The following is a 12360-nucleotide window of genomic DNA, read 5'->3' as shown; positions in this document are numbered from 1 at the left end:
CAAGTCGTCAAAGTCGCACTCCAACAGCGCGAATGGGAGATCCTTCAGCATCCGCCGTATCCTCCGGACATTGCACCGACCGATTACTATCTTTTCCGCTCCCTCTCACACCGTATGAAGGGCGTTACCTTCGATAACAAAAAGGTCCTTAAAAACTGGGCTAAAAACTTCTTTGACATCAGGTCAGGTGATTTGTGGCAAATTTTCAACTTATTTAAATAATTATTGTTTTTTTGTTGAAATACGAGCCTTCGGAAAAAACGCTACGAATTTATTCCCCAACCTAATATATGACTACTGAATGTGAGTTCAGAGTCGGAAAATACCACTGGATCTTTATTAGTGTTATAGGTATTATCTAAGGTACTCGATTTTCTTAAAAAAAACTAATTGAAAGCACTTGTCTGTATTCAAATATACATAAATGATTTTTCCCGCACCAAGAATATAGGGCAGATTGCATAAAAATTGTATCTTCTGCATTCGATATGGCGGAGTAAATTTTAATAATATATTATTAGCGTAAAGGAGAAATTTCGAAAAGTAAAAACATAAACTTCTATCATTAGCAAAAATTATAAAGAGTAGTGTGCCAATAATATTACCTTGAGGAACACCAGCTGATACCTGGCAAGGATGGGAAATTGTGTTTTCCAGCGCAACTGAGCAGATCCTACCGGACAAATATGGTTTCATTCAAGTTAGGAAGGTGGAATGAACAGCGAAATACGCTAATTTATGCAAAATTTATTTTATTTATCAAAAACCTTCGAAGAGACAGTGCAGATGGCATCTACTGAATAGACAGCCTCAGCCAGCTATCGATACACTACTCAGAAAAAATTGCAATGTTTGGAACTGTAGACCGTCCACGCACTTTAAAAAGATATTGATAAAGTAAAAACAAGCTTTGTCTTAAAAACTGTCTCAATTAATTTAGAAATTTGTATCAATTTCGTAATCGGTCCACAGTTTGTGATGCCATTCTTATGGCCAGTTTTGAAGATTGGAGCTATAGAAATAAACCAGCATAGATCGATTTAATAAAAATTAACATTAATGGCCTTGTAAGCGAGAAGCAGTTTTTAAGGACAGGTGAAAGACCATCAACACCGGTTATGAATGAGGGTTTCAGTGTTGCAATCGCTTCTTGAACACTAATTTCTAACACGGATAATGCGCTGAAGGACGAAGAAGAATCTGAAAAACCTAAATAGCTTAGGTTAATATCCGAATCGCTCACAAAATTTGCACTATAAACCTCCGCAAATAAATAGATTTGGCATTTCTCCTGCGGAGCTGGCATATTTGTGTCTGTAAAATATGGAGTGTGGCAAATTTGATGTCGATTTAGATATGTATTTCAAACGTTTTTACAGAAAGCAGAAAAAAAATTAAAATAAAAAAAGCGTCAAGGCCGTCAAAGTTATGAAAGGAAAATAGAAACACCGGCAAACCGTCAACTGGAATCAGTTGCAGTGTGTTGAGTATAAATAACAGACCCAATGAAATCAAATAATAAAGACAACCATTCCAGGCAGCGCTTACCAAAAAAATTGAAATAAAAAATGTTGGCATAAAAATCGCGGCAAATAGCGCAAACAATAAAAAATAAAAAGTAAGTGAATCAATAAAAGTCGCGAAAAATGCAAATTCTAAAAAATGTTAGCCTAGCCGCAAGTATTGCCAACTCAGTCATAAAAAATCCGTCACATACACACATACACATGCACACAATTGCTCATGAGTGCACACAAATCAATTTGGCGTGATTTAGAAAAAATACCGTTAGTCACTTCCGGCCAGCCACCCTCGCACGCCCCCATTCACTCAGCCAGCCAGGCATGCCGCCAATTTCTATTCTCTATTTGACATTTGTGCTTAGATTGGCCGTCAAAATGAACTAACGTGGCAATTGAATTTGTATTTTGCGCACTTTTATGTTTATTTTGCAGTTGTTGTTGTCGGCAGCCGGCACACGGAAATTGTGCGCCGCTCACATTTGGTTTTTTGTTTTTTCTAGTATACTGTATTTTATTATTTTTTTTGCATTTGGAATTTCCGCGGTCGATGTGCGCTTGATTTTCTAGGTTACCGACATTTGTTTACATACTTTTAGGTGCTAGGACTTTGTGAATTTCACTTTTAAGATTTTTTACTATTCTTTGTGTGTTTGTATTCGCTTTTTCAGTGTTTTTGCTTACCACACGTTTTTTAGTAATAGAAATTTAATAGCAAGAAAAATACAAAAAAAAACGGAAACAAGATAGAACCGAAAAAAATTGACGCGGCGCGCGATGTTCAATGTCTGTGGCCACGTTTGCGGGCAGTAATAAAAATGTGGAGTGAGAAAAACAAGCAGAAGCAAAAAATTACGGCTTCTATTTTTTACGACATAGAAATGAAGTTGAAAAAAAAATTAGGCATTAGAAAAAATTAGTAACGCCAGTTGCTTTGCTTTGTTTTATTAAGCCGACAATGTCCTGCGGTTGCGTGGGGTTGTATGCGTGCGAGTCGGAATTGCACAAAAGCGCATACGTGCATTTTTATATTTCTAAATTTAGTTGGATTTGCGAAAACCTCCCCTTTATTTGCTTGCTGTAAAAGCTGCAAATTGGCAATGAAAGTGTTCAACGGCAGATAAAACAAAATCGCAGTTTGCATTTTGGAGTGTCGCTATTTTTTTTCTTGGCAATCGGGATTATATGCTGTTACTGTGCGTGTTGGTTACTTTTTCTAAGCCTCTATTGCTGTTAATTGCTAGTATTCTACTGTTTTTGCGCTTCAATACTTCGGTCGCTGTTTACTTTTGATTCTTCTAGTGATTTCATTTTCTACTAAGAATTAATATTGACACTAATTCCTCTATTTCTTCTTCTTCTTTCGCCTTTCGTATTTTTTTCTTTCTTATTTCTTTATTTTATACTCATTTGTTGCTGCCTCTTCCTGGCACAGTGTGGACAACATGGCAAAGAAATTGCTGACTATAATGGTTGGCCATCCGCTGCAGCCACACGCAGCCACATGTCGGCCATCAAACAAGGATATGAGGTATTTACTTTTATCAATTATGACTATGTCCTTTACTAAAATTATAATACATATCGTCAGGTGGTCTTCGAAACTTCTTAAATATACTTTTTTCTATATAGTAGCCAAAGGTTGTACCCAAGATCCGATTGCAGTCTTGCTATCAGCCAACATTCAGCTATATTAAGTGACTCAAAACTGCGCGAAGGGGAGGGTGACTTTGCACGGAGACCACTCAGTAGCTCGCGGGTATTTTTTAAGAGTTTGAGAACTTAAAATGGTAATAAAAAACTGAAATATTATTAAAATGAAGTGGATTTCAGGTTTTTGGATATGACATCGGGCATATTGCCGCTGCGGCTACGAGTTTCATGATTTAATCGATTAGTTCAATTGTTGACTATTTTTTCCAATAAATCTGGACGTATGGCGTTAATTATGGCTTGAATATTGGCTTGTAACGCTTCAAGACCTGCTGGTTTGTCGCCGTAAGCCAATGACTTTACATAACCCAAGGCATTAATTCGCATTATCGAAAGGGCTACAACCATTTCTGGAAAGAAAGTTGCCACCAAATTGATTATGCAAAAAATTGATGTTTATGTGCGCTGTATGGGAAGTTGCGCCGTCTGCCGTCGATGTTTAGCTGATTAATATTTGGAAACAAAAGCTCAGCCAGTTTGGCTCGATAACGCTCGCAATTCAGCGTAATGGCATCATAAGAAAGAAATGAGTATCGATGATGCCGCCAGTGCCCTATGAACTTCGCGAACAGATTTATGTATTTTTTTTTTTATCAAAGTAAATTTTCTCAGTTTAGAAACGTTGTTCTGGTGTTAAAAGATTCATGCTTATTTGTCAAACGTTACTTACTTACTTACCTATATATATTATAATAGCTTGATCACCATTTGCGCGCGTCTTCCCCAATTTGTTACACCAAACGATGGTAGGGTTCCCTCGACTTGGTCCTTCCTTCGGAGGCATGGTCTTACCCTACATCGTTGCCATTTGCCATCCGAAGACCTTCTTTGCCCAAGCTTCTGTGTCCACATCGTCATAGAGCTCATACCTCGTGCTTCATTCGGCGAAAGTAGTGATCAGCAACATGAAGAGGTTCGAAGATTTTCCGAAGTATCTCTCTCTCGAATACCCCAAGAGCGGCTGTATCAGTATGTGACACAACCCCTCCTCCAGTTCCATAGAGAAGGATGGGAAAGATGAGCGTCTTAGAGTCTTAGCTTTGTCGGGCAGGAAAGCTCTATTAGCAAGCGTGATTCGTCGGTTTATTTCCAGGCTGACATCGTTGTCTAGTTGTCCGGTGAAATGCTGGATCCAAAACGCCGTGTATCTTTCCTAGTGGAAAGCATATACTTCGTCTTGCCCTCGTTAACCGCAAGACCCACTCTAATTACAACATCAACATTAGTAACATCTCGCTTACGATTTTCTATGCTGGACAGCACATACAATTGTCCAGCTCAATTTTGGTGGTAATAGTGCCATTTCGACGAAACCTTTGCAGTACCCCTTCCATGAGGAAGTTGAAGAGGTTACCCGGTAGTGGATCGCTATGTCTAAAGCCTCGCTCGGTATTGGAAGGTTCGGAGAGGTCTTTTCCTACCTTGACAGAGCTAGACATGTTGCTCAAGTGCATTTTGCAAAGACGAATCAAACCTTACCGAACAGAAATGTGAACACAGTTTGCCATTCTTAGCTGTAAAACTATCGATACCAGTAGTTCTCATACAGCTAGAAAACACCCGTTACTTGAAGATATCAAGCTCATCAGCTTGACATCTTTCTTTATTAAAATATTTAGTTACATATATAAACAAGTCGTTCCGAGTCTAGTAAGCCCACCCTACTGCGTAGAACAGATTATGATTAAAAAAATTTTATGGGTGTAAATTTATGTCGAAAAAATACCTTTCGAATGTCCAAAATTAAAAAAAAAAACAAATTAGCGCCTCCAATAGGGCGGACGAATTGTCATCGGAAAAATTTTAGCGGAGTAACTTGAAACTTGTAATATAACTCGGCGGTTTTTGTGGCCGCTGTACATGAGTTTGAAGTGGATTTTTCCAAATTCGAAATGGGCTTAACATCTTAGATACTCCATGCTCTATCTCTCATCTAGGCAGCTTCTGCCTAGCCTAGCCTATGTGCGTGTCTACCTAAAGGGCAGTTCACAGTTATAACAGAAGGCAGTGTGGTAAGGGTATGGTTATTTTGGCTTAACAGGGATGCTATGCGCTGATATCTACTGTGCGATTATGCCATTTTGCATTCGCCTTTCTTAAAAGTTTCTCAAAAACAGGTAGCTTACATGTTTCTAGGGGTATACCGGTAATATTTTCAATATTCTCGTTAGAAAGTGAGATGTCGAGCCTCGATAGTTCATCAGCTCTAAAATTTTTTTTAGTGTCACAATGGCCAGGAACCCATTTTTAATTCAAAAATTCTTTGTGCTCTAAGCGCGTCATACTGTTTAATTCTACGTTTACCTGAAATGCGTAATTTGTATACCCACAGAATTTTATATACCTACTAAATCTGTTCGTTTAATCCATTTTTCTTTATTTCTTCATTTAAATCTGTAAGTCTGCCATGTGGCTAATAAATCATTGACATAACGGTGGATACTCATCGCTTTGATCGGGACAATCAAATTTGCCATCACATTTTCCATCAAAATTAATGCATCCGCCATAGCCACACTGGAATTTCGTATTGGGGCATGGTTGCGTATTGGGGCATAATGCGAAAGTTTCATCGCTGCCATCCACACAGTCGAATTTTTGATCGCAGGTTATTTGGTGTGGTATGCAGGCGCCATAGGAACACTTGAAATCGCTATCAGTGCATTCTGCTTCCTTGCACGTTTGTTCCGATTCATCCGATCCATCCGGGCAGTCCTTGAAACCATTGCAGAAATAGGTGTCTTCAATGCAAGTGCCATCATCACATTGCGATCCACTGCAGCCTTCGAAATCAACTAAAAATAAATGTGAATATTTATTACAGCGGGTTGTTGCTGTTTTAACAGCATAAACATTCTCCATAAATTACAGTACTGCTGAAGTGACAGTCCTTGGCCGGTTATAAACACCTTAGAACAGCTCGAATTGCCTAGTGGAAGATGGCGCATAGCAACGCATACTTTCACAAATCACTCAAAGCAACCACTTTCCTGGTTCTATAATTAAAAAATTACTTTATCTTGCATATATTTAGAAATATGATGCTTTATATTACATTTTTTTTGTAACATTTTTTTAAACCTGTACTAAAATTTCATTTTGTGAAACTCAGAATCCTCTTCATAAAGCAAAAGGTCTGTTTCACATCCTGCAAGATGTTTCGGTGGGCCTTCTTCTCCACTTCCTTCTGCTGCGCTAATTCCACAGACGAAACAGCAGTTGGTATCTTATGGAAAGCTGTTTCATGGCAAGCAGGTGTGATAACCCTTATCTGCTCTTCTCGTCGAAAACGATACTTCACCTATAATCTTCTTAAATTCTTATGGAAGCCATTTGCCCGAAATTCAATCAAATTCCTTGAATTTGTGCAAACCATAAGTTTGCTCAGTTTAAAGTATTTTTGGTTGCTTAAAAATATTTGCAGTGGCTTTTATTTAAAAACGTACGTGCGCTACCCTCAAGCGTCGTTTTTGCAGCATACGGGAAAACATTACTTTAAGTCGACTCTTTGTGGGTGGCGAAGATATTTGTGAATGGTTTGTGAAATGACGCATAAAAGAAGTAAGGCAGGAAAAAATAAGATGAGTAAACCAAAATAGAGAGCTCTTCTAAATGAAAGTAGTAATGCAGATAGTGGTAGTCTCTTTGATATTAGTGCTGAAATTTTAAGCCAGTAGCGTCTGGATGAGAATAATACTTCAAGCACTAGTAGTGCACCTGATGACTTTAAAAATATCAGCCCGTTGTAATATATATTAAACAAAAAAAACCATTATAGAGAATCGTTTCAATCTCAATGTGAATGATTGAGAAGTGAGATTATTATTTTACGTACGACCCGATTTACAAAATTTCTATTAATGATATCAGCAATTCGTTTATCTTATTTTTCTCTTGTGTATACGTATTTCTCTAATGCTTTTGGCAGAGTTAAATTCCTTGTTAGGAAATTAGCATGTGTGGTTGTTGTTGACAATTATCAGTTATAACTATTATTTGATTGTGTCAGCTGGAGTCCCACAAGGTAGTATTTTGGGTATATTTTGCTATTTACATAAATGACATAAAAAACTGTTTTTCACATACCATGTTTTGATTTTATGACGACCTTAACGTTCTGTTAGGCACCCCGGTTTGGCCAGACTTTTTTCGAGTTTGGACGAGAATTTAACATATTTATATTATTGCTAACGACTTGATCTTCCAAGTAGCTTCCAAAAATTTAATTTTCGATTTATGATATAACCTTTTAAGAGCATCGAATCATTTGAAATGGTGTTTTTCGGGTGTTTTTTTAAAGATGAAAAAGTTTCCAGTATTTTATTTTTTGATCCATTGTTAAAAACTAAAAAAATTTTTGGCCCCACGTTAAACAGTCGCCAGCCTTCAAAAAATGGTCTTCCAAAACAAGGTACTTATATATGAGCACAACAACCGGAAAGGATGTTGCTGAAATCACGGGGAGCCGGCCTAAGCGATGGCTAAGTGCGAATTAATGGCCAGGAAGAATCTATGCGTTTTTTTGGGATCGGACGGGAATCATATCCTCCACCCTTTTGTTTGTGGATTTTTCCGTCGAATGATGCAAAGGGTTCAAGCTATTCCTATCGGACCGAACTGTGTGTGATATATAACACAACAACAACAACAAAATTAATAATGACAACAACACTAATAATACTAATAGCAACAACAATAGTAATAATAATAAAATAAATGAGTATCATTTTGCGGTTGCTACTAATCTGCCTAAATAGTCATAGAAATTCGATGCAGTCGAGGAACCCCTATACCGGAAATTACTTATAAACGTTAAATTGAAATTTGCCATTAGCTCAAAAAGCTCTGGCTATTTCAATAATTTCTTATGATTTATTTTAATAAAAATTCTGCGCCTCTAAAAAATTCTTCTTTGGTGGGATAGTGAAAATTTGCGTTAAGCGTTCAACAGCATTTATTTTCAAAAAGTTTTAAGTAAGTTTGTTTTGGATTTTAATTTGGGGTCGATCAAAAGAGAAACTATAAGTAAAATGCGCATAAATGTTTGCAAAAATCTGCAATTTCTCTTTCAAAAAACGCGCCTAGATGTTGATTCAAAAGAAAATGTGTAAAAATTTAGATTATTTCAAGTTTCACTCTTTCAAAATACAATTATATGCGAAAATGGCAACATTCAAATATCCACCATGAGTACGTCTACAAATAAAATTCGCCAAGCAATCCATCAGTCGATTCATGAATGCCTAATCGCTGAGAACGTCGAGATATCGGTTTTTAAGGTTGTTCCGCAACACTTTGCACTAGAGTAGAAATATTATCAACAGGACGTCCAGTTTTTGGTTTGCCAGTCCTTTTGCTATATTCGAAAGAAACAGTTCTTTAAAAGTTGTTCATCAACCTTTGAATTTTCGACTCATTTAAATGATTGTTCCCACAAAAAAATCACGAGTTTTGTGTTATTTTGTTCTTAAAGCTCGACCATTTGCATAATAAATTGCAATAATTTTAACTCGTTGCGTTCTATCATGTAAAATTGTACAACTGGCTACGTAACAAATCTCAAAGACGATATAAGAAAGGTACTGTCTAGGAATTATTCATTACCGCAGTTTAGTGACACCTTTTTTTACAAAATCTGCATTCTTATCTCCTATTTTAAATCCCTTCTACGTACGTTTAACCAATTTAAACACATACTCGTATACATACACATACACAGCCTTGTTGTAACTTCACTTTTAATGAATACTGTACCACTCAAAACTCATTTGCCACATACCCTCCGTAATCTCAATACTTGTAACAAAGAAAACATGGCTGAGTAATATTAATGTTGCAGCAAACATATTTGGTTCCCAAATATATGTATACATGTATGGATGTACTATACGTTTATATGCCAAATAACTGTGAAGCTCCGATTCAGCCTTTCAAGTTGCCTTGCAAAGAAATACTGATTAAGATTTTTAATTCGGTAAATTCATAAGAGAAAAACAAAACCCGAAGTGGTTACGGCACTTACCCATATACTCGTACATTTATGTGCGTTTTAATGTGTGTGTGACTTTGATATGTATAATTACGTATGATATCTTTGATTTTCGAGTGCATTTCAGCCATGTAAAAGCTTCTCACATAAAAACATACCCCATCCCGATGTGGCGTAAACTGTAGGTCTCTATTTTTTTCTGGAACAACATCAAGGCACGCACACCACAAATAGGAAGAGCAGCGCAAAAAAATGGTTTTAAGTGACGGAGTCTTTACTTTGATCTTTACGCGCTCCATTGCTTGTCTGTTTGCATATTTAAGCTGACTGGACTACAATTGCCACATATGATTGGCTTACGACGTCATTGGCAATACTTACAAATCTTCCCATAGGTTGACTAATTTTGCGTTGCTTTGTATGCACATACCTATAATAATATAGAATTAATTTTTGCTGTAAGTCAACTCCGCCGACGGTATTACCTCCTCTATTTGTCAATGTTGATATTTTTAGGCCCAGTCAACTTAGCTCTTGAGCTTCTGGTAATAGCATAAAATGTTCTCGCTCAGTTTTGCGAAATGCTACTCTAGTGAACGTTCTTGGTCATATTTATATAAAAAGAGATCAATCTGGTAATGCCGTGCCACCGAATTCGCTCGAAGATCATGGGTTAAGGGGGAAAAAATACTCGAAAGCAGCCCTGAGCCATATTTCCAATTTGGTATTATTATTATTTCGTATATTAGTATCTTATACTTATCTTATTCTAGTGAGAACGTTGAATTTTTTCCCAAAAGCCAATGAAGTTGTTGAAACCTAGTCCTGATTTCGCGATGCTTTGGCCGATTATGGCCGAGTTTAACAAAGCGCGCCAGTCGTTTCTTTCTCGTGCTAACCGGCGCCAGTTGGACACACCAAGTGAAGTCAACTCCTTCTCCACCTGATCTTGCCAGCGCAAAGAAGGCCTTCCTCTTCCTCTGCTATCACCAGCTGGTAGCGCATCGAATACTTTCAGAACCGGAGCGTTTGTATCACTTTGGGCGACATGACCCAGCCAACATAACCGCTGGATGCTTATTCGCTGACTTATGTCTTAGTGGAGCGTCTGGAGCGTTAAAAACATTAAAACCTAGGATGTCTTAGGGACTAGATGAAATTAAATTATCTTTGCGAAAATGTGTTGTGAATAACATAAATAATAATCTCTACCTATTTAAAAGTTGTGCATTTGATTTTTAAATAGCAAAAATTTATGATTGCAATAACTTATGTGCTATAATGCAAATAACATTGTAGAATTTATTTTTTTTTGTAACAGAAGTGGAAGCAACAGAAAAAATAAATAGATTAAGAATCATTAAATGTTAAAAAAGAATATTACGTAAACTATTTGTTTATTTAAATAATTAGCATACAAAAAAAAAAAATAAAAAAATTGTTTTCTGTTATTATAGCATAAAAGTAAAATCGAATTAATTATTAAAAAAATAATTAACAAAAAAATTTGTCTATTGAAAAATTTACATTTTTTCAAATATCATCTTCAATTTCACTGATGTTAATCATAGGCGCTATATTTAGACAGCTGTCGTCGTTGCACTGTAGGCATGCTACACTGCAGTATAATCCACTTTTTCGGCATCCGCATGCAGCTCCACATCCTTTTTTGCAATTGCAAAATAACATTTTTAATAAATTTTCCGAAGCAGGTAATTGATTCGTAAATATTGGATGATAGGTATTATTGGAATAGTTCCATCCCCAATTTTCGATGATTAAATCATTCCCTAACCACATCTGGATTTGTAGGTAAACCCGTTCTCAAAATTTTTGATAAACTTAATTTTTCCTTTATTGTAAAACGCAGAAGTAGTATCACAGCCCGTGAAAGCATGTAAAAATAGAACATGTTCTTTACATGCTGGTAGAGATTTTTCTAAACTTTTCGATGAAAATATTTGTTGGTTAACTTTGCCTCGGGATGGTTTTAAAAAATATATTTCACGATCAGGAGGCGCCAATGCCATTAACACAACCAAGACGTCAATGTCTTCAGAAATTACAACAATATTTTGAGATTCTAAGCTAATTACTGTATCAACAATTAATTTATCTGCATCGCTTTCCGCTTGGCATGTAAAAATATTGTTATCAGCTAATTTTATTCTTAACATTTCGATTAGGCGAGATTTATTTTTTTTTATTCGTTAGAAATTTATCTTGAGCGATTTTTAATGGCATATTTTCATCAAATTCAATATCTGTACTTATATTTTTTAGTGCGCGACGATTCCTTTCAGCAGATTTAATACCGTCCTTCTTATATCCATCAAATACCACGTATGCGTTATTATAATTAATTCTCAAATATCTTACGTAATGTTCGCATTTCATTTTGAATGTTTCATTTAATTGCCATTTGCAACGATATAACAACAAGCCTCCATCAATAACATAATGAACATTTTCTAAGCTTTTCAAATTAATCTGAATTTCTGGGAATAATTCGTAGAAAGTTGATTTTTTTGTCTTTCGCAGTTGGCCATCTTCTAACAGAGCAAGTGGATATGGTGCCAGTTCATAATTCATATAAGTTTTTAGTTCATCATTTGTTTTTTTTCAACACGCAAATACGTTGAAACAGCAACAATGGATCAACGGGAATAACATTGTCATGAATTTTTATTTTATTAGTTTTAGCCAATAGAGAATTTATTTTATCTTTCCTTAATAACTTCAATTCGCGCACATTTTTCCCTTCGATTTTCTTCATAAATTTTAAACCTTCGTCAAAAGCATTGTAACAATTTATACTTTTATCACCGGTAATTCCAGTGGCAATTGTCATAATTGCATCTGTATCAGGAAAAGGACTATGTTCTTTGAAAAAGTTTACCAATCTTTTTACATCGATACCATCCCTTTCTATTCTAACATCTGCAGAATCTGTGTTGATGACTTTTATTGAAAGATATGTCACAAAAATTTTCTATGCTTTCAATAATATCTTTACTATAAATTACTCCTCTGATCCATTTATAAACTACACTTTCAGTGGCACCTCGTTTAAAAGGACTCCCTTCGAAGCTCATTCCTTTCATCAATAGTCTGATCACTTGCAATACCAGACAAGTT

General features: G+C 36.1%; 2 protein-coding genes across 4 annotated transcripts in view; one reads left to right on the top strand and one right to left on the bottom strand.

Annotated features, from left to right (window-relative positions):
* Positions 1–12360, top strand: part of LOC129235517 (zinc finger protein rotund-like) — a 104551-nt gene that overhangs the window by 72022 nt on the left and 20169 nt on the right. Inside the window, exon 3 of the mRNA XM_054869404.1 lies at positions 2956–3051. Within this exon, the coding sequence (XP_054725379.1) occupies positions 2956–3051 (96 nt within the window). The remainder of the gene's footprint in view (positions 1–2955; positions 3052–12360) is intronic.
* On the bottom strand, positions 5589–9541 carry LOC129253439 (modular serine protease-like). 3 transcript variants are annotated; one of them, XM_054891808.1, is made up of 3 exons: positions 9256–9541; positions 9013–9172; positions 5589–6028 (listed from the first exon to the last, which is right to left on the bottom strand). In XM_054891808.1, exons 2-3 carry the CDS (start codon positions 9104–9106, stop codon positions 5655–5657), a joined length of 468 nt encoding a protein of 155 aa, XP_054747783.1. In that variant the 5' UTR covers positions 9107–9172; positions 9256–9541; the 3' UTR covers positions 5589–5654. The 3 variants fall into 3 exon arrangements, with proteins under 3 accessions (XP_054747783.1, XP_054747785.1, XP_054747784.1); XM_054891810.1 differs by lacking the exons at positions 9013–9172; positions 9256–9541 and adding exons at positions 6103–6229; positions 6289–8991; XM_054891809.1 differs by lacking the exon at positions 9256–9541 and having other exon boundaries at positions 9013–9186.

The sequence above is a fragment of the Anastrepha obliqua genome, chromosome 1 (assembly GCF_027943255.1).
Source record: "Anastrepha obliqua isolate idAnaObli1 chromosome 1, idAnaObli1_1.0, whole genome shotgun sequence".
Lineage (NCBI taxonomy): Eukaryota > Metazoa > Arthropoda > Insecta > Diptera > Tephritidae > Anastrepha > Anastrepha obliqua.
Note: the sequence above shows the minus strand (reverse complement) of the source record. Positions and strands in the feature narration are given on the sequence as shown.